The 23643-nt window shown below is 38.3% G+C and overlaps 1 protein-coding gene across 1 annotated transcript; it reads right to left on the bottom strand.

Annotated features, from left to right (window-relative positions):
• Positions 1–997: 997 nt before the first annotated feature.
• Positions 998–23496, bottom strand: LOC109466372 (translocation protein SEC63 homolog). The gene is made up of 21 exons (XM_019764085.1): positions 23332–23496; positions 20221–20320; positions 19581–19695; positions 18702–18814; positions 17834–17895; positions 16469–16578; positions 15652–15760; positions 15250–15344; positions 14357–14492; positions 13767–13859; positions 12521–12666; positions 11582–11634; positions 10055–10149; positions 8453–8535; positions 7217–7300; positions 6553–6708; positions 5767–5901; positions 4570–4668; positions 3808–3906; positions 2998–3102; positions 998–2068 (listed from the first exon to the last, which is right to left on the bottom strand). The coding sequence occupies exons 1-21, from the start codon at positions 23453–23455 to the stop codon at positions 1937–1939; spliced, it is 2244 nt and encodes a 747-aa protein (XP_019619644.1). The 5' UTR covers positions 23456–23496; the 3' UTR covers positions 998–1936.
• Between the last annotated feature and the right edge of the window lie 147 nt (positions 23497–23643).

Here is a 23643-nt window from a genome sequence, read left to right as displayed (position 1 = left end):
TGGTGCCAAAACTAAATTTCGCTTTATTGCCCCTTGACGTAAATTATAATAACATGTATTTGTAATTATAACATTACAAATATAGATACGGGGAACATCAGACAATACATCATGACATGATTATAAACAATAATATACTGATGATCATGATGCATTTATCGTAATAATTTTCCCATTTTTTTGCAAGCAGAGAATAATCATCAAAATACAGTCTGTATGAATTTTGAATGACAGAATAGTGAGGGTTGTGAATGTACTGTAACGAAAATGTGTCTTATAATGTGGTCATATTTTAATTCATCATTGTGGCAAAATTTGTCAATTTTTCAAACAGTCTACATCGACCCATACAGTACATCAAACAATTCCACTTTCAAACATACATTGACTCAAATAATTGAAACCTTTTACTTGTAATGTAATTAAACTTACATAAACTTTGCTCATAAAAAGATGCTGTCATTGTTACCTCCAATGGTAATGTACAAAACATAATCCATACAACTAAACTTACATGTAATCAAGAGTTTTTATCAACATAATTCTGACATCCAATTAACTCAATCAAGGGTTTCAAATTAATAAACATGGATTTTGTTGAAATCATTTGTTTTCAACAGTATTATGCATACACATGTGCTTAACATTGACCAATTATTGCCAAACTGAGAATTGTTACCATATCATGTATAGTGTTGGAGGCTGTGATGACTGGTAAGGCCACAGCAAGTAAATTTTATGGATGACATCCTCCGCAGACTCATCCTCAGTGGGCAAAAAAAAAAAAGGCGGGCAGAAATAAACAAGGTTCCTGCATTTTAAGATTTTGACTCAATCATTGAACAAATGGTTTTCATTCAGTGGGAACATCACATATGCATAGCCAACATCACATCACTGCAACAAAGTAAGAAACAAAACATTAAATCAGAGCCTTTTCTTGTCTCCTCTCTTCTGGTATGGCAACAGACATCTTTGCCCATTTTTGGCATGATGACCACTGTCAGAAGGCAACAAAATTTTTGTTTTCTCTCCAAAATCAGGCGAAAATTAATGCGTGCTGATGTCATCCATAAAAGTTACTTGCTGTGTCCTAAGTGAGAATCCTGAACTCCCTCCTGGCTTAGAGGTGTTCATTACAACAACCTCTGCTCATAGAGCCCCAGACAGTCAGAGTAAGTTTTACACAGACTAAATCCTAGTATGTTGTAGAGATGACTGAGCTTCCAAAACCCCTATACATGTAGCTTTACATGATGAGAAATTCAACACAAAAGACTTAAAAGATGTGTCTGTGAAATATTAAAAGTTTCTCGTAGTAAGGCTTGTTTGATTGTATTTCATTAGTTACACAAAATGTTTTACCTCACATTACACATGTCCACTGATAGCTGTCCAATAACTGTATGGTAAACATGACTAGCATAAAGAAAATGTATAACTGCGCAAACAAACCAAAAACAACACCTCCCCCTGAATTAGTAGCCTCTTCCATGACCCCTGACCTGGAATGTCTGTCAGCAGCCAAAGTTGATAAATTGACTAATTCTACATCCTCTGAACTGTACTTTTTGTCACTTTCATCTGCAGTTAAAATTCTACCATCATTGAACTCTATTTCCTGTCAGTCCCACCTCTGGACTGTATTTCCTGTCACTCCAGTCTGTGGTTACACCATCCCCCCACCCTCTAACTGCCCACACACAGGAGATAAAAAAGCAGTTTCATAGTACAGGTAACATAAAGAAATAACACTGTACTAATGACAATAAATGGAAGGCTTCAGGGTCCCAGAAATCACACTTTGCACAAGTTGCTATCTTCTGTGTTGGATTAAGTATTACTACATGAATTCATACAGTTGGGATGTGGCATTGTCTACACTAGTACTGTAACAACATCTGTTGTATTCTCAAGTCAATCTGGAATGGGGGAATCAGTCTTCCTCTTCATCATCAGTTTCATAGTCTGATATGTCCTCCTCTTCATCATTATTCTCATCCTCATCCTCCGATAGGTTCCATGCAGCTTCAGCATCCACTGCCTCCTTGGCTTCTTTGACGTCCAACTAGAAAAAATGGCAACAGGAGAGTGAGTGTTATGAACCCACTGTGAACCATTTGTCCACTACAACACAAAATCTGTAAGAACAGTCCTGTTACAACCCCCCCAACTTAGAAGTAGAGCAGTCCGACCTAGGAATACTATGGTGCTAGGGGTCCTGGAGGCAACACAATAAAGTATGAAGCTCTTCAGAAGTCCAGTGTGCGACCAGTTCACTATAGCAATAACATAAAAGTGAGATGCTAATTGTGCTACTCTCAAAGCAGAGGTTAGGCCTATTTTTACATTTTTTTGCTTTAATCAGGCTTCTGATTTTATTAGTTTTTCCTGGTGTAACAAGAATACCTAATCAAAAGCAGAGAAACATGAATAAAAAACAAAGGACTAATTTTTTTCTGGTAGTTTATGCACATGCTGATCAGTGTTACTGTAGTTATGATCTTCAAATTTTATGCAGTACAATAAATGGCATTGTGAACATGACATACAGAATATGTTTTTCTTAATCCTAGCCAATATTTGTCATACATTGTATTGTTTATGCAATTGACCCCTAAATTGTAAATTGATCCCTCTTTCTCATTGGCTGGACTGACGCATTGAGACGGGGTGAAATCCTGGTGTCATTTCAATTTTCCTTGTCTTAAATCAAATTATACCAGATAAATGATAATATTAACTTTGAATTTCATTCAGTCATTCATGTTGTAACGGATACATGTATGTACCTTTTCAAATTCAATACCTTGACAAATACAGATTTGCAGTGGGGGTATAAGCACTTGAGGTTTGAAATATACATTTTGTAGGTACTTGTCCAATTTTGAAAGGATTGTCTTTCATGGCTTCATTATCACCCAATTGAAAGGTCATCTATTTAACTTTATTTGCTTACTACATGTATTAATACTAATTACTCCATAATGATGCTACCTTTATGCTCTTCATGACATCGAAGTCCAGGTAAGAGTCAGATCTGATGCAGACTGTGTACTGGTAGGTACCCGGCTTGTCTGGGGCTGCAAACTTCAACTCAACCTGACACAACAAAACAATCATTCAAACAGTACGTTGATGAAGGTTAGACATCCAGGTTAACAATATTCATAGGAAATTCAAAAGTGTGTCAACGAGTTCTGTTAGTTCATCAGTGACGCTGAAGAATAGTGGTGGATGTCACTTGAAACATCCAGAAATTATCTCCATAATTTATCCAGTACTTGAGTTTGAATTTCCTATCAGCATTGAAATGGTACTTGTATGGCAATGAAGACCTTCCAGGAAGGCACATGTGTACATAATTAATATTTAGTATCCCTGCAGAAGAACATTACTAGTAAACACTAGAAGGTTGTTTCATTTTTTGGCGTACCATTATGTTTGCATGTGCAAAATATTTATTGTAAAGCTATAATTTATAAACAGTCAAAAATCAATCATGTTACAGTAGAACCTGTCTATAGTGGTCACTCAAGGCACTGAGCAAATCTGACCACTACGGACAGGTGATCACTATAGAGAGAGAAAGTCCATATCTCATTACAAGCATATATATATGACACGGATTTTCAGCTTTCATAGATACCTTTATTCAATTCCTGTCACAATTTTAAATGTTTGTACACTGGTAATGCTAAGGTACAAAATTGTAACAGCTTGTCTCAGCTGGCCTCAGAAAAGCTGGCAATTTTCCACCTCAGCTACAATGTACAGCTGGGAGAGTGAGAAACTGTGTGCCCATACCTCCTCCTCCTCCTGTAGACTGGTCACCATACAGGGGGCTGTGATGAGGGAGTGTTTTTTCCTGTCTGCCACATACAGCCACCACCACTCCTGCTTCTCCTGATTCAGAAGAAAAAAAAACAATCCAGCGAAGAAGTAAAAATGGTGAAATTTCGTAAACTGACAAAGGTTTTCAAATAATTGTTCAGTTCCAAGAATCAATGGTAAAACTGGTTTCATTGTACTCAACAGTCATTCACAAAACTGAAATTGCTCTGGATGCCTTTAACCTCTGACCTTACCCATAGTCCCTTGGCACTGGATGAGCTGAGTCCTGTCCATATTAGGACATTATGATTCATGTTATTGCCACTGTAGTTTCTAATTTATTTTTTACACAGGTTTTCTATCTCTCAATACAGTGGTTTGATTAAAAGTTCAAAATTCATTGTTTAAATAGTAACCCAACCTTTTGTGTTGACTTCATGGCTCCTTTCGTAGCATTTAGTGCTATAATAGGATGCCTAGACCTGTTTTTATTTTTTTTCGCCCTGTCCAGAACCAAGAAATTAAATTGGTGTGGCCTTATGTTTAGTTATAAAACTTAGTTATAAAAGTTATTTCTGACTACACAATTATATGTTAGAATTTTACTTTGCCTATCACTTGTTTTATTGCACACGACTCCATTAGTGCCACCAGTATAAAGGTGAATAAAGTTCAAAGGAATTGTTATAATAAATTTATGTTCTACCTATGATACATGTATACATGAGTATGTACCTCAGGGAAGTAGGGAGCGTGGACGGTGTGGCTAATCTTGGACTTGGTCTCCAGCACCTTCTCTTTCCTGTTAATCCTGGCCTGTAGGGCATCCCAGTTCTGCACACAAACACACAGGGTTAGAAATCATGATATACATGTACATGTACATGTGGAGGGCTTGAAATACATTTGTGGGAATAGGTGCACTGGTGCACCCAACCTGAAAAAATTAGGTTCACAAAAAATTTTTTGGGTGCACCATAAAAAAAAACATAATTAGAGATCTTACTGCTTCTCTTCTGAGCTTGAATCTTAAATGGGAACTAACTTCAAAACCTCAAACAAGTATTACAAGAAAGATTTTATTATTTTTCTGACACTTAGATGCCAAGAATATCCTGTATACTATTAATATAATATACATTTGATTTGTAAAAATATCTACCAACTTAAAAATAGTTGGGTGCAAAAAAAAATTGCACCCAGTATTTCAAGCTCTGATGTGACAGTCAAAGTTACATGTACATGTGAACTTTCTTGAACTATACATTGTACGTGCTCAAAAAAACAGTATGCCAGAGGGCTGGACAGGCACATCAGATTTACATGTGGGTTCCCTAACATTAACAAAAGATGGTTATGAGGTGCCCTTATTGGAATAGAAATAAAAGACAAAAGTGATCCTTGTCATACTGACAGAGGAACACCACAAGATGTTGAAATAATGGCTTAAAGAATTACCAATATCTGTCATGCATACATGTATGCTAGAGATGGTTATTTCATGCAGATCTGATATAAGTGTTAATAAGACCTAGGAAAAAAATATTGTGTTTCCTGTTTCAGTCCTGAAATAATTAGGGTCGGTACAGTGTACTACTACTAGGCAGGGATTATATTTTTTTTAGACTTTTGGGATTTCTAGTGATCAAACTTACATAACATGTCATTGACATTGTACATAATACAGTTTAACAAAGGATATCAATTGTACAAAGTTTCAGATTGGAGCTAGAAAAGGTCAATCAGCTCAAAAAATTTATACGTTCCTTGCTGGAGTAAAAAAAAGGCTAGGGGCAGTAATTTTTTCTATGGTCTGTCCGGAAACACATTTTTTTCTACAGATGTAAGCCTAATACTGTTGCTGAGCTATGACTTTTTTCTTGAAATTTTTTCTTGAAAAGTCAAAGAAACGGAAGGGATTACATGTCTTACATCATCATCATCTTCTGACTGTCTCTGACCGTCGTTGTCACTGCCACTCCCATCCTCGTCTTCCCGGTCAGGCTCATCCTCCCAGTCTGAGTTAGAGGAGTCCTCGTCTTTCCCAGCCTTCACTTCCTGTATCCTCTGTAGCACATAGGACGGTGATGTTAGCTTCAGGTTAGTGTACATGAAGCAGTGTAATTCAAGGAAAGTAGCTTCATTTGGTATCATTGCATTAAACAGGATTTAATACAGACACAAACTTAAGGCCACATCAATTTTATTTCTTGGTTAACGTATTCGCCCGCTTCATTTTTTTATGATTTGCCAATTCAGATTCAGAATCAACTGCAAAATGCTCATATTTTGCCCTGAACAGTTGAAAACAGTCCTTTTTTTCCTAGCTGTTACAGTCATTCCATCTTTCAATGCAATGGTATCATTAAAAGTTAAAAACTCATTGTTTAAATTTTGAACCAGCCTGGTGTGTTGACTTCATGGCTCCTATCGTACGATTTTGGGCCATAACAGGATGCCTAGGCCTGTTTTTATTCTATTTCGCCCGCCCGCTCCATTATTTTTCGAGAAAAATACATTAACCAATAAACTAAATTGGTTTGGCCTAAGTATCTAAATTCTATCCATTTTCCCATCGCTACGAATGATGTCTACTCACACAATCTGGGAGGATGCCATATCCACAGCAGATGCCACGTGATCCAGCCTTGAGATTTCGGAGTCTGTCATCTTCCCATCGCTACGAATGATATCTAAATTCTATTCCACAGAACTTACATTGTTTTCCCCTTCCTTCAGCTTGTCCAGTGGAAGGGCTCCATTTTGCTGCTGCTTCTTGTTCTGCTGATGCTGGGTCTTGTTCGGCTTCTTCTTGGCTTTTCCTGCCTTCTGCTTCCCCTTCCGGTTCTTCTGCCAGGGTTTGGGTTTGTTCACCTACAAGAAAAAATGCATTTATAACTTCATTCTGACAGATTCACACAACTTGACAGATTGAACAAAAAATGGGAGCAATAGAGCATTGTCTCATTTGAAACACAGTACATTGTACTCCATCACACATAGCTGAAGTCAGTCAGTCAGTCTGTCAGTCAGTCAGTGAGTGACTTAATCACTCACTCACTCACTCACTCACTCACTCACTCACTCACTCACTCACTCCAGTTTAATGGCTGCTGTTTGTCGCCTCCTTTGTGACAGGGGCTTACAAATTTACATATTGTGACACTCACTCACTCTCTCCCATAGCTTATAGTCAGCCGTTGGGGCAGCATATTTGGCCAAATTGTGACAGGGGATTACAAAGATACTTCATTGCTGTTAATCATGTATCTCCAGAACACACAACACTGCTGTTTTGTACTAGAGAGTACTATCAGTTTGTCAGACTGTAATATAATCTGTAGAATGTAACATGATCTGTAGAATGTAACATGATCTGTACCACTTTCTCAGGCTGTTCCTCCTCCTCAGGTTCTTCATCAACTTCAGCAGCTGGTGGCTCCTCCACACCCTGGCTAACTACAGACTACACAACACAAAATACACATTCTGTCAGCCACGTCATTTTTATATAGCTTGCAGGGCTGAAAATACTGGGTGCATGTGCACCTTAGTGCACCCAAAATTGGAACTGTGCACCCAATTTTTTTTCTGTGGGTGCACTGGTGCACCCAAATATTTTTGTAGGTATTTTCTACATATCAAATGTATAATAGTATATTCTTGGCATCTACAGTGTAAGTGTCAGAAAAATAATAAAATCTTTCTTGTAGTACTTGTTTAAGATTTTGAAGTTATCTCCCATTTTGGATTCAAGCTCAGAAGAGAAGCAGTAAGATCTCTAATTATGTTTTGTTTTATATGGTGCACCCAAAATTTTTTTGTGCACCTAATTTTTTAGGTTAGGTGCACCACCTATTCACAAAATTAAATTTCGAGCCCTGGCTTGGCATGTGTCAGCCTGTGGGACACCATGTCCCTTATTTGGGTGACTGACATTCCTAGTGGCTGTTCTCTGTACCAACATGATACGAGCCATGCTCGTAGCCAAGCCCTCCCACACACTTGGTTCATTTTTAATTCCCAAGATTTTTTTTACAAAGGCAGACTGATTTGTATCACCAGTGGGGCTGGAACCCTATAAAAACTAATTTAAAGGACATCAGTGAAGGTTAGACATCTAGGTAATAAGATACGCCAAAAACAGTTACACCTCAACTGGATGTGATTTTGGACATTTTTTCTTTGAAATCCCCGCAAAAATGCAGTAAATGACATTTTGGAAGGTTCTTTCATCAAAGTTTGCAACCTGGACACACCTAAAAAGCTTGTGCCTGCAGTGTTCACTGGACAGGTGCCTCAGTTAGTAGACTACATGTACCTCCCCCCCCCCCCCCGGGAAAATTTTGGCCATGGGCATGGGAGCTTAATTTAGCTTTCCAGGTGTCTCCAAGCTTAATTCAGCTTTCCAAGTTTGCAGCCAATTATCTTCTATCAAACTTCAGGAAAAATCTGTACAACTGTATGCACCGGGAACAATAAACAATACATGTACCCAGATACTTCATATCAAAATGCTTCTTTCATCATCATCATAGCTAAATCATCAATTTAAATGGAATAATTTTGATGTTAAGTATGATATTTTCTTCTTGACATTTTGATATGATATACTTACTTCCATACTCTGCCGTTTGAGTTTACAATTGACAGTGACGATGGCTCCAGCAGTTATGGTGTAGGTGTCTTCATCATCCAGGACTGAGAAAAGAAAATAGACAGTATACATGTCAGGCCTCGAAATTAACTTTTCTTCCTATTGTCCCAGCACTGTCCCAAAAATAAATCTCAATTGTCCTGAATTGAGGATGAACTGTCTCAACCAGATTTTCCGGAAGTATGTATGACTTCAACAAGTGAAGTCAATTTTATTTAAAATTTGCTAATGTTCACTCCTAGCCACACTATAAGGCCACACCAATTTATTTCCTTGGTTAACGGATTCGCCGCTTGCTTTTTGTGCCAAATGAAAATAAAAATAAAAAACGTCATAGTTTAGACCCCACAGGCCGGTAATACCCTGAACAGGGAGACCCCAATGAAATTGCTGCAGTTCATACCAATGTCGCTAGAGGCGCTCCTGCACACATAGTCACATGACGTAAAGTAGCCAATCGTGGATTGTTTTACTTTCTGACCAATCAGATGCGATGTTTTGGAACCATGTTGGCTCAGTCATTTGGTTCTGCATGGCGGGAGCCTCATGGCGGACAAAATTTGTGGCGGAAGCTTAAATTGTTTGAGAAAGCTGGAACTTTGGGTCAAGGCAGAATCTAGGTACAGTACATGTAAAATTGAATAAATTTTGTCCCCTTTAAAGTTAAAATTGCTTGTGAGAGTTAACATTCGTGTCATGTTTTAGAGTACATATGATGATGGTGGAACTTGGAAGTAACATGCTAAAACTTGTTTTCTGCATAATTTTTGCTCGTGTACGAAAAAGATTATCAACCCAATGGTGTGGATAGCAAATAAAACACAATACGGTACATCCTCTCTTGTCTTTTGTTTCTTTCCCAGTATTTTCGTAACTTAATAAGCAGTCTGGATTTCACACTACATGGCTGTTTGGCAGGTAGTATCAAATTTTTATTTTTATTTTTTTTTCGCCCGCCCGCTCCATTTTTTTTCTACAAAAATCCGTTAACCAAGAAAATAAATTGGTGTGGCCTAATTGCAGAGTAGACAGGGAATTTGGGATACAAAAGCCGGGACATGTGCCTGATAAACAAAAAGTTGGGCTGACATTCTGATGTTGATTATTTTTCTATTGTCCCAAAAATGTCCCAAAGTGTCTTTTTAGTTGTCCCAGCCTAAATGTTTGTGGTCAGTAGCCATTGGACCACCTTTAATATCAAGCCATGCATGTGCATACATGTAGAGTTACATGCAGTCATGTAAAAATGTTCTAACACTGTCATACATGTATCTACCCTAAGTCATGTGTATGTCTAAGGTCTATGTTAATGTTATATGTATGTGCTTTACAATACATGGTGCTGGATAATTGTTTCAAAGTGATAGATTCCATGACAACAAAGGTCAAATTTAAAACTTACAAAAATTAACATAAATGTACATTTACACACACATCTTACATTATAAAAAAGCAACTGTTTTCCACAGACAGTACATTTGTACATGTACATTTTCTCAGCAATGATCCCCCCCCCCCATCAGAGCAAAAACTGTTTACAAATACACATATAGTGAGACTAACCTAGAGACTGCACATCCATTTCCACGATGGGGAAATTCTTAATGACCTCCATAACATCCTCGTACTCTTCATCTGTCATGTTCCTCAGTAATGCCCTTCAGACACATACAACAACGTCACACAGGCCTGACATGTACATGTACAAGTACCTGCATCATTATCTACATGATTGTCTTCACCACTGGTAAAACGTAAATGTAGCACCAACTGGAAAAGCTGTTGAGAATTCCACACTGCTAGGTATGCAATCTTTACAGTCAAATACAAGTCATGTTTTCTTGGTAAATGTGTACATTCTGACCATAAAAAAAACACCCTGGTGCTGAAAATTACAGTTGATCTTTCAAAATGGTATGTAAAAGTTTACTGTACATACAGTATAGGGATATAGCTGTATTTCAAACTTGAAAGAGGGTCTGCATGGGGGGTCCTGGCAACGGTTGACGGTAAATTCAGCAGGACCGGTAACGCTTAACGGTAAATTCAGGACGGTCGGCAACGCTTAACGGTAAATTAACAGGTTTTTTTTCGAGCTGCACTGGATTTGGTATCTCGCTTTGTGAGATCACTGACAAAATTACGTATACCTTACATGTAATGAAGCACGCATGAAAGGTATGTGTTCCCTGTGTTTCCCACCTGCCCTGGTCCCCGAGTGCGTCCACAAATAAAGGGAAGTCCCAGTCGACGTCGGCAAAGGCTCTACCCAGCTTGACTTTTTTCCGTTCGCCCAGATTTACCGATGGATTTTGAGCGGATAGCGCCTGGCGCTCGCAATCTGAGGGGAAATTTATGATTTTTAAGCCTTCAAAAACGCAATCTCCCGCATTTTGAGAGGCAAATCATGGTGTGAGAGTGTTTGTCGGTCCTGATGTTTTCATATTTTTACTCAAGATTTTTGTTAATTTTGTCTGTCAAGGTTGACGGATTCGTTAAAAAAATTCTGTAACTCTCCGCAAACTTCCGGTAATGGACAGAAAACTGGTCAAAAATGCGCTAGCAATCTAGGGGGGTCCGGGGGCATTCTCCCCCGGGAAATTTTGTATTTTTAAACCTTCAATGACGCATTTTCCTGCATTTTGAAAGGCAAAATTATGCGTAACGAAGAATTATTCATTAACGCTTAACGCTGAATTTAGGACGACAAATAACGTTTTACGTTGAATTAAAACGACCAATAACGCTTCACGAGGAATATACTTATAACGCTTAACGTTGAATTAGAGCGTGCCGGCAACGATTAACGGTAAATTAAAATAGGCCATAACGGTTAACGAAAAAGGGCATGCAGACCCTCTTGAAATGCTCAGGGCTTTATCATGTTTTTTACTTTGGCCAAACGTGGTGAATAATTTTATGATATTTGAGATTTTATGTTTAAGACACACAATGAATGAACTGAAACATGCAGGTAACTTTGAGGTAAGGTTACTACCCTATACTATACATGTAGCTTTAAACAATCTGTATGACCATCATTTCTTCACAGATAGCCCAGCATGATAACAACATGTACAATAGTCTCACCTCCTGTCTTTCTCATCCATGGTAGCCAGCTGCCGAATGCTGCGGATGTTTCTCTGTAGTGACACAAACAATACAGATCTCAAAATTCTTTTTTCTGAATAGGTGCACCCAACCTAAAATATTGGGTGTACAAAAATATTTTTGATGCACCATGTAAAAGAAAATAAGAATGTAGAATGTTAGCAAAAACTAACATGTTTCATATCTAAAGCAACGCACTACTACACTATTATTTTTCTGACACTTAGAATTTAAGAATATGCTTTATACTACTATAATACATTTAACATTTTTACATTATGTAAACCTATGAAAATATTTAGGTGCACTGGTGCACCCACAGAAAAAAGTTTGGTGCACAGCTCCAAATTTGGGTGCACTGAGGTGCACATGCACCCAGTATTTTGAGCCCTGCAATGTCATATTTCCTAACCTTTCAGCCTAACCTTACAACCAGCAAAAATATTCAAAAAGGCTTTTCTTGGAAAAGGACTTAATGTACCTGTAATACAGAAGTCTACTACATAATGAATGAGTGACACCAAAAGGGTTTTCTAGGACGAAGTCTTCCAGGACCAAGTTCCAAATTAAATTTTTGTACTTCAAATATGTATAATTATTATAAGTTCAGAGTTCCATTAATTTTTTTCCAATTATGATAGATAGCAAAACAAACAGCTTTTAAAACATGTACATGAATGTAAAGAGTTTTCAAACAATATTGACAAATAAAAATTGATTTTGATGATATTGAAGCTTTTTTTCGGCAGCAAAATTGCAATTGAGTGTATTTCTTGTGTCACATGCTATGTTAGAATGCCCCCTAGTATTAAATGCAATCAACTGTGCTTGGATTAGTCCTTCAGACATACATCGTACATGTAGCCAGATATTGACACATCTCCATCCTGTTAGAAAAGTACCACAGTGTAGACCTACTCTCTTGGAGACGAAGTGTCTGAGGTTGTCCTCCCTGATGTGAGGCAGCTGCAGTAGAGGAGACTTGTTATCCCACAGACCCTGCACTGTCATCTGGGACAGCTTCATACAGTTCTCTATGGTCTCCAGACGGGGCAGGTTAGACACTGGGGAAGGAAAAAACATGGTTCTGTTGCGTCGATGAAGGTTAGACATCCAGGTAATACCATACGCCAAAAAGCAGTAACTCAAACAACTGGATATGATTTTGGAAACAGCCAGACGTTTCAGCTAGTGGAAATGCAGGTTTAAACCTGCATATCTCCTCTGGTCTCTCAGTCACTGACGAAAGCTAGTGGATACTAGCTGAAACGTTTGACCGTTTCCAAAATCATATCCAGTTGCTTGAGTAATTGCTTTTTGGCACATGGTTCCGTTGAATGGAGAAATTATATTTCAGTCCATACCATATAGGTATGGATAATATTGTGTTTCCTAATTTTCATTAAATGGATTCATTTTCTTCATTTTTTAAACCAAATTGTGTATGGGGATGTACATGTAAATGGCTGCGCTCACTTGGTAGCTTTATTCGGTGGTTATAGCATATTCACCAGCATATAACATTGCATATAACCCTTAAATTGAGTTCCATGTAGCTGACCAGAAATAAATGTCCTTGTGGGTAGTCTTTACGGCTTCAAACCTCAGCGAGGTCATACCAAACTAAATGGTGAAAAATTTAATACATTATTTAATTTTACACATCTCTGCTTAGCACTCAGCACTTATTAGAGAGTATGTTAGGTGGAACATGCCCACTACCAGTATACTACAACCAGGGGTCTCACCAGGCTTTTTTCACTGTGTAGGGGCCATGTATAGAATGCAACTTTCCATGGCAAAAGTCGTGCACTGAGTCCCCAAAACATGACCACAGGAGGGGGTCTGGTATTCTCCCCAAAAACTCAGAGGTAACCCCCTTACACAATGTTTCTTGCTTATTGGGGGACAGATTTTGTTGTCTCTTTGTTATAGCTTTATTCTAAAGTTATAGTTTCATTTTTTGAGAGATTTATGAAGGTTTCCCCCCCCCCCAACAAAACACCCCTACACTGGTTCAAAGACAGTGTAGGGGGCTACATGTACATTGTAAACAGCGCAGGGGGTGCAAATCACAGTATAGGGGGCCCCTACCCTTAAATAGCTCCCTGCTATAGTGGCCCTGTGTGGCTATACAACACAGACATGCACCAGCTGACCGTACCTCTGCCGGCATGAGCCAGTGCCACCAGCTGGGCCACCACCTGAACCATCTCCTGTACCAGGGTGGGGCACTTCCGCAGGATCAGCTGACGGTCTGCAACAGACACGCACCGGTTAGAGGACCACTACGGTCCATAGAATACGATTTTAGTAATAACCTTAAGTAAAAAAATGCATATTACTTTATACGTACTACATATTGTAGTCAGTGTTAGAAAATATGTATGTAGTCTGCATTTTACAGAGACGTGTAATATTGCAGAAGAAAAATTAAGCAACCTGCAACTTTGCTGAATAATGAACAATGAGGCTAGTTATAGTACATTTTTCCCTCAAAAATATCAGTTACATTAAAAGTAAGCTATGGGATATAAAATCAACTTTATTGCTCAACAAATGTATCTGGTACAATGTATGGCAAGGAGAAAACAAGGGTAGATACATGAACTATACTAACTATGCTATGGCATTGGATTGATTCAACTTACTTCATTGAAGGAACGTCCAGAAAATTGACTTGAAAAATACAGTTTGCTGCCCTGAAATTGCATTGAATGTCTTTAGTTTCTAGTTTCAACCTTCTGCCCTTACCGAGCTCCAGAGTCTTGGGAGGCAGGTCAATCCTGCTGAAGTGAGCGTGCACCAGACAGCGCGCCTTGATGCTGTAGGGATAGCACAGGGGGCGCTCCTTACTCTTCTCATTCAGCTGACTCAGTTCTCGCATCAGCTGCAGCACAGCACAAGAACATTAGATCATAACAGTTAGGTAAAAAAGATACTCCCATGGCCTTCTTTTGAGGCTGTAGGGGCAGTGGGTTGTTAGTCCACTGTGCCTAGCTGCTTATTATGGCTTCACCACTATGTGGGCATGAGTCATCAGAATGGCATGTAGAGCAAGCAACCAATAGGCATGCAGCTTTCCTCTATTCTTCTTGCTGATTGGCTGTTGGGATATGATTGGGTTAACTCAATTAACACCTGTACAAAGCCATGTATGAACTGCATTCAAGTGTTTTGGTAGGTATGTCAAGCTTTCCTGATCCAGCATTGGAATGCGGGGCATAAACGCTTCTTTTTATCTTGAAAATCAAAAGTTTGCATTATGTAATTAAAAATCCTAACCAATAATGTAGGGGAGCTCAAACTGTTGTCACATCATACTATAGTTATATCAATATAAAGCATTATTGTTTTCCCTTGTATTTCTCCTTCTTTCCCGCTGCCATGTTGTGTGAAATGTGGTGAAGTCATGCTGAATTTGCAAATGTCAGCCTTTCTAGTTTTGTCTTGCAACACTACATCATGTACATGTAGTTTGACCATGAATAACCAAAGCGCTATGGCAGTCTAAAGCAGACGTTAGAGGTGTTACCCAGGAGGTCTGACCAGTCCCAGTGGATCAACTGCCTTGTGTGATATTCACTCTTTGGACTTTTAAGTCATTAAAATGACATTTATGATAAACTTGACAAGTGTGATCTTACCTGAGGAAGTTCTACGTTGTCGCTGGGTCTCTCCATAACCTCATGGTTATGACCTTTTTCAAATTCAAAAGATGCTGCCAGGATCATCACTGCTCCTATAGCAGGAAAACATATAGAAGGGTCATTTATGCTTGCATCAGCATTATCTGAAATAAAATCAGCTGATAAAAACTTAATTTCATCTATCAATAAAACATATTATTTTGGGGTCTGTCAAAGCAACACAGTCATGATCTCTGCAAGATCATTTTAATATATAACACTGTTTTCACACATGAATGGATCATAATTTATCATTCGTGCTACATACAATATTATTATACAGTGTACAGACAGAGGTTTGTGATCAAACCAAAATACAAGATACTGTATATGTAGAAGACTGGCAGAAAAAAAACTTACTTTTTACATTCATATTGGGAGTTTTGTTGAAGAAGTAATAGTAGAGTTGAGTGGTGTCCAGTAAAACTTGGTCAGCACTATATTTGATGGAGCGGTACCACCAGGTGCCCTGTAGGAGACAAAGCAGGTATACAATTATAGAAGTCCAGGGCTGGAAATACTGGGTGCATGTGCACCTTAGTGCACCCAAATTTGGAGCTGTGCACCCAAATTTTTTCTGTGGGTGCACCAGTGCATCCAAATATATTCATAGGTTCAAATTTATAGTAGTATACAGCATATTCTTAACATCTAAGTGTCAGAAAAATCCAGTTGCTTGAGTAACAGTGTTTTCTTGTATATCTCAACATCAGGATGGCTAAGGTCACAACAATTCAATTTCTTGATTAACAGATTGGCCCGCTTCATTTTTTTGCAAAAAAAAAAATTCAGAATCAACTGCAAAAGGCTCATATTTTGCCCTGAACAGTTGAAAACGGTCCTTTTCTTCCTAGTTGTTACAGTTATGCTATCTTTCAATGCAGTGGTATCATTTAAAGTTCAAAATTCATTGTTAAAATTTTGAACCAGCCTGGTCTGTTGACTTCAGGGCTCCTATCGTACCATTTTGGGCCATAATAGGATGCCTAGGCCTGTTTTTATTTTTTTTAATTTTTTTTGCCCGCCCACTCCATTTAATCTTATTTCAATTTATTTTTCTAGAAAAATCTGAGAAAACCAAGAAATTAAATTATTGTGGCCTTACCTTCATCGATGTACACTGTGCCATGGTCTTGGAATCATGGCACTGGGAAGTTTTTAAATATGTCCGACTTACCACAGCAACAGGCATGATGACCATGAAGGCTACTCCATACGCTGCCAGAACCCACATGGAGTTCTTACTGTCCACAATCCAGGACGGCAGGGCAATGCCAAACGTGGTCGCTACAAAAGGAGAAACATGGGAATCAAACTTATGCCATTAATAAACAAAAGTACTGCATATGAGAATCAAACATTTTCATGGATAAACTAGAGGTCGGAGATCTCATGTCTTCGTCAGAGGGACATTGTTCTAGATAAAGGAACGTTTTTTAATACTAGAAATCAATTTAGTCTAGAGTACAAAAGAATCTCTGTACTCCTTTTTTTCCTTTTTTTTATTCTACGACAGTGTCGCAAAATGTAATGAGAAGATGTGATGAAAGGAAAGAATCCGAAGAGGGGGAGATTTATTGCTGTTTTCCTTTGTTGTTGCACTATGTTCTTCTATTCAATTTGCATCCTAATCTTTGTATTTCCACAGTTAGTATGTTCCAAATCTGTGCATGTTAATCAGGTTTTTTTGGCCTTCGTGTAGTTTATCGCGCTTTTGCAATAAATTTAAGGTCTCCAGTGGACGTCATCCATAAAAATTACTTGGTCTGGCCTTACAATTAGGGAATGACCTGCCTGACGCATGTCCACCTTTTTCCTCCCCCGCCCCAGTATTTATAGGACAGCCCCTCAATTGTAAGCAATTGATACCAGATGCGGCCGGGGACAGCTGTCCCCACGTGAATCAATGCAGAGGTTGTTGGGGGTAGTTCATTATATACCTAACACAAAAGGTCCACTGCAGCGACATAGGGACCCCCCACGAGGCCCGTTTTCGAACTTGACCTTGGCATGAGGTAGGTTGCCTACCAAAAATCAGGAACATCTGTTTAAATATACTCGAGTTATTTTGCTAACAAGCTACAAACACAAAAAAGTCCACTGCAGTAACGTACTGACCCCCCACGAAGCCCAAACTTGCACTTGGCATTGGCCTCCACAACGGTAATCTGCCTGCCAAAAATCATGGACGTCGAATAATGCCTTCAAGAGTTATTCCGCTAAATCCGCAGTCACCCACAATGCGGCGAGACAATTTCATAGTCCTTCTGACGAAGACAATAAACTGAAACTTATGTCATTCATACAACAGTAACTATACATGAGAATCAAACTTATGCCATTCATACAATGATACAACAGTACTGTACTCGATTTTTCATGGATCAAAAAAGTCATAATCCTCTTTCGGATACATTTATTGAGTATCTGACTTAGAATTTTGCTCAAATTTCAGTATCATGTTGGAATTGTGTGAAAAGAAGTATTGTACACTACATACATTTTTACATGTACATGTACATGTATATGTGACAAATGTTACCTTGTGGTCCATCTGGGTTCCCATATTCCTCCCAGTTCTTCCTTGTCTCTTCATCAGTCAAACTGGATTTGAGAAGATATCAAGCTGAGTTTAACAGTAAAAGTAAACCTACAATCTAATCAAGGAGACTACCTATAGAACATCATGTGTAACATGTAGCATTGAATTGTTCCAAAATCTTATTACATGTAGCAGTAGCTGATCACATTATCTAATACTGAAATATTAAGAGATTCTGAAGCTGATAAAACGACTTTTTGTAAACAAAAGTTTCTTTCCAACAGAAAAGAACTTCTATATGCCTGTACTGTACATGATTGTACATGACACATGTATAACACTAACACTACTACACAGTAACAGTTACTGTAGTTACATGTAGAAGCTCTCACAAATCTGGTCAATGTGGTATAAAATACAACCAGGTAGAATACAACTGAAATGGTGAGATTAAAAACATTCTAAACAGTTTAAAAAAAGGATGCTCTCTCTCTAGGCTAGACTTGATTTTAAAAATGTTTTGGGGAATACACAATTCATATTAACGTGCATGAATATTCTCATCCTCTGCAAACTTGACAGTTTCTTGTACATTTGTATTTTCCTCTGCAGGTGCAGGAGGGCTTCAGAGAGCCTGCATACTAAAGGGTTCTCACCAGAAATTTTATCATATTGCAGGGGTCAGGTACATGTACAGAAGGACAACTTTCTATGGCTCAAGTTGCTTGAGACCAGTCCCTGAAACCTGACCACAGCAGGGCCCCTACGCTCAAATAGCCTAGTGAGAACTATGATACTGTATATACACAAAGTAGCTGGACCTGGAAATGATAACAAGACCCCACTGTGCATGACAGTTGATACTCACGCCTGATATGCCTTGGCAATCTTGCGGAAGGTGTCCTCATCACCACCTTTATCAGGATGGTGTTTCAGACTCAGCAGGCGATACTGACGACGCACATCTGCTTGACTCGCTCCCTAAAAAGGACAGTTCAGACTCAGTCATTTAGTAGCTCACTTCACAAATTTATGTCTTTATTGTGAAAAAAGGTATCATAAAACTTTAAAAGGAAAAAGACAAGAAATTGCCTCTATTTTTTTGTGATTCCCCCCCAAAAAAGATTCAGGTTCTGAATTAATGCTAAAATGATCAACAGTTGAAGAAAGTTCCTTGCAATTGTCAGATCCCAAGTTGTTACAAGTAATCTGGAAGAACTCAGAGATCTCAGACTTATGGGAAGAATGCAATTTTCTGGCTTCCAACCGTGACTTTCCCCTACTCACTCAGACTGTCTCCCAGCTAGATTCTGAGACCTCTGAAGTCAAGTTTTATTTCTTCACCCACCCATGTGCTGTCAACCTACTCTGGACCAGGGCTCTCCCCAAGCAATGGAGCAAGGGTGCTCCCCCTCTCCCCAAAATCCTAGAACCTCTGCCAAAATGTTCAAAGTTTAGGACTTTCTCTTGGTATTTACACGAAAATTTGATTTTTCATCAACCGATTAGGGAGCACCTCTCCCCTCAGAATTTATGGGAAGACCCTTCTGAAGCTAGACAGACAAACCCAGGAACTCTAATACATACATGTACTTGACACCAAAACACACTTGACACCATAAATTCTTTAAATTCACCCAAACAACAATTCATTGACAACCTGTTAAGACAATCTTGTTAAATGGGAATGACATACCAAAAGCATGATGCATGTTATACAATGTAATTATTGAGTCCAAAGCCTTACTCTGTCTATCTGCAGGATCTCGTACGGGTCATATTCCACATGGTCCCGCTCTACTTGAGAAGACTTGTACGCCAGGATAAGGAAGATGATCCATCCTATCGCCAAGATGACTTTCCTGTCAGAAGATAATTATGTCAACATAGATAACATGAACACAGATAACAGATAACATTTCTCTTACAATTTACATACAATGTAACTCAACACATACATTACAATGCAGGGTTTGAAATTCATTTTGGGGAATAGGTGCACCCAACCTAAAAAAATTAGGTACACAAAAAAATGTTTGGGTGCACCATAAGAAACAAAACCTATTTGCAAGTCTTACTGCTCCTCTTCTCACAGCTTGAATCTAAAAGTAAAATGAGAGCTTTAATTATAAGTTTAACTTTAAAATCTTAAACAAGTACTACAACAAAGATTTTATTATTTTTCTGATACGTAGAGTCCAAGAATATCCAGTATAATATATTTCTAATGTAAAAAATTCCTACAGAAATATTGCACCAGTGCACCCACAGAAATAAATTGGGTGCACAACTCCAATTTTGGGTGCACTAAGGTGCACATGCACCCAGTATTACGAGCCCTGTGATGTAAATCAATGACATAAATGAACCAAGACTTAGTGACATACTTAGCAGTTGACTTGGCCTTTGACCGTGTCTTGTTCAGTTTGAGTTGGTACCACAGACTGTGGCTGTGGACCTTTTCCAGCTTCTGTAGACGTTTTTCTTCTGTAAAAAACAAAAATGTACACTCACTCATTCACTATCCGGTAATGAAATGGATAAATTGTATTGTATGTGTTGTATTTTATTATGGGTTCACCACACCACGAAGTGGTGGTGAACCCATATTGCTTTTTCTGATGTTTCTTCTTCTTCTTCTTCTTCTCCTCCTGCCATTTTTTAAATGGATTCAGCTTCTTCATTTTAGGGCCCAAGGTCCTGAAATTTGGTATGGAGGTACAGTGGGCAAATACCCCTAGGCGTTTTTTTAAATTATTGTGATACAGGCTTTTAGAATGGTTTTATTTGAGTTTTTTGGCTGTGTTATAGCAAATGTATTACTGTGTTAGTGTGCCTTGTTTACCACGTTTGGGCATGAGTCATCACAATGGAATGCAGGGCATCAACCAATAGGCATGCAGCTTTCCTCTATACTTCTTGCTGATTGGCTGTTGGGATTTAACTTGATTAACACCTGCACAGAGCATTTCCACCTGCACAGAGCATTTCTTGCTGATTGGCTGTTGGGATTTAACTTGATTAACACCTGCACAGAGCATTTCCATACTGACAGTATGTCTGTATTCAAGTGTTTTGGTAGGTATTTCAAGCTTTCCTGCTCCAGCATTGGAATGCGGGGCATGGACGTTTTTTTATTTATTTTGAAAATCAACAGTTTGCATTATGCAATTAAAAATCCTAACCAATAAAGTAGGGAATAGCTATCCAACTGTTGTTTTAGTTGTATGTTACTTCATATTATAGTTATATCAATGTAAATCATTGTTTTCCCTTGTGTTTCTCATTCTTTCCCTGCCATGTCGTAAAATGTGGTGAACCCATCGCTGTATTTGCTCCAAAGCAAATATTGGCCTTTCTAGTTTAATATGTCATAACTACCCAAGAAAACAAATATTCCAATGTCAAATGTGCCAAAATTTGGTGTCCTTAAACAAAATATTTTAAAAAGCACACTCAGTGCACATGAAAGTTGATGAAACCAAGGAGGTTCAAACCTCCTTGATGAAACACATCTAAATTATTCTATACAAATTACAATGTATATATATGTATATGGAACCCCATATGAAACATGTACATTTATAATTATATCTAGTTATGACATGAGCTTGTACAAAGACTTGAACAAAGACATAAAGACTGATTGTGATGTACATACATGTACTGGTATATTTTCAATTGCTCTATTCAGTTGTTAAAGCATATTATTGAATCAACCCTTACAATGTATATGTAGCATTGCCCAATGATGTTCTGGGAGTGGGAGTGATCATTTATAAACACGTTTAAAAACTCTGATCTTCAAAGAAGCCTATAGATACAACATGATGAACATTTCTACCTGATTTACATGATGAACACTTACACCTGATTTACAATCAGTGGTCGAAATACTTTTTTTCAGTGCTCTGCAATATTGCAGAAGAGTAAGAATTTTGTTCTGCAATTTGGAAATACTTTCTGCAAATACACAAGCCTCCATACTACAATCTTGCAGGTTTATAAGCATGAAGTATTGATTGATATGCAAATTAGTGAAGACAAATTTTTGGAAGTCGAAAAGGAAACAAAAGATAAACAAGTCAAGACAAGGTTGATGCAAATTAGTGTTGTCTGTCCTTGGGGCCAAAAGTGTCAAATCCCAAGTGCCAATTTTTCCTGCTGCAAAATTGCAGATTGTATAATTTTTTCTTCTGCAATCTTGAAAATCTATCTGCAGATTGCAGACTGCAGACAGGTATTTCGAACACTGACAATGAACTTGATCATGAAGACAAAACCAATGGTTGTATGTCTGCACCCTACACATACCATTTGAATGCAATTTGATGGTCAACCTTCAAGCTGGTTTTAAAGTGATGTCGTTTGTTTAAAGGTGTAGCATTGGGGTTGTTGTTTTTTTCTATATTTGTAAAACACTTAATAGCTAAGAATTTTCTTCTTCTCATTCTCATTTCAGTGCCTCACAAGTGTCACGGGGAGGATAACATGTAGTCAAGACAGAGTATGGCACATCGAGAGTCAAGATAAACATGTAGGAGGGCCTGCATGGGGGGTAGTGATTACGAATTACACAAAATGTTCGCCGCCAATTACGAATTACGTTTAAGTCTCAGAGCTGATTACAACTTAACGCTTTGCAGGTAATGGTCTATTACGAATTAATTTGATTTTTGCAGAGGCTGCCTACGGATTACGAAGACTAAAAAGTCCTGATTATACCTTATGAAAAAGGGCATGCAGGCCCCCATGTAGCCCTTTCCCCACATACAGCTGAAAAGAAACTGCTGCACTAAAGCTGCGCTCATAGGAACAAACGATGAATGACTGTCGGGCTGCTGTAAGATACTGGAATAAGTTTTTTCACAGTACTTTAATGTTCACATTTTCATGGTCGCTTCTATACCACAAACTTCTGCAACTACAACTTATTTGTTAACAAATAACTCTTTTTTCTGAACCTGCTACCACCATGCACACCTCCATTTTTCTTAATAATCTTATTAACTTAATAAAGTGAATTACAGTAAAGTTTGCACACAGATTCTAACATAACTGCTTGCAGTTTTTATGGGAAAATATACTCTGATGTTTACATAAATGTTTCCAATAAGATCTGGGTGTCATATGCATGCCATTTGCCTTCATGTAGTTAGCCTGGAATGTGATATAATAAATTATCATATATCCCACAAGTGTAGTATGTTGCAGAGACTATTTGTGATGATTTTCAGAAGTGTAGGATGCTTTTGCATAGTTCACAACCAGCATGAGGATAAGATGATAGAAACGGTAAAGTAGGACTATCGGATGTATCCTTTAGAGACAGAAACACAAGGTAAACATTTTATGTAAAGTAGGCTTCCGGGTATTAAACATGGGTCGCACTCACTACTGTCCACGTAACGTTCAGACTACATTTTTTTCCAAGCCGTTTTGCCAAACATCGGGCGGTCATTCATTTCATCGAAAAGACAACAAGAAAGCCACTGTACCTTCTACTTGTCCCTTGGGCCACAAATAATACGTCACAGGCAACAGAAACAGTATCCATACGGACGTTAGGAAATAAAGAAAAGTTCCTCCGCTCTCATCGTACTCGAACTGAGCACCCGCCATTTTGAATCGCGTTCAGGAAACAGAAGGCGACATTCGTCTCGCACGATTCGAAGTGTTTTGGACAAATAAAGCATAGCGCGACATTCGTCTTATATGATTCGTAGTTCTCGAATAATGTTACTATCGGATCTAAGGCCAGAAGTGAGATAGAGAATGATATATTCCTGAACACATGTTAGCAGTCAATT

The sequence above is a fragment of the Branchiostoma belcheri genome, unplaced genomic scaffold (assembly GCF_001625305.1).
Source record: "Branchiostoma belcheri isolate BF01 breed outbred unplaced genomic scaffold, Haploidv18h27 scaffold164, whole genome shotgun sequence".
Classification (NCBI taxonomy): Eukaryota; Metazoa; Chordata; class Leptocardii; order Amphioxiformes; family Branchiostomatidae; genus Branchiostoma; species Branchiostoma belcheri.
Note: the sequence above shows the minus strand (reverse complement) of the source record. Positions and strands in the feature narration are given on the sequence as shown.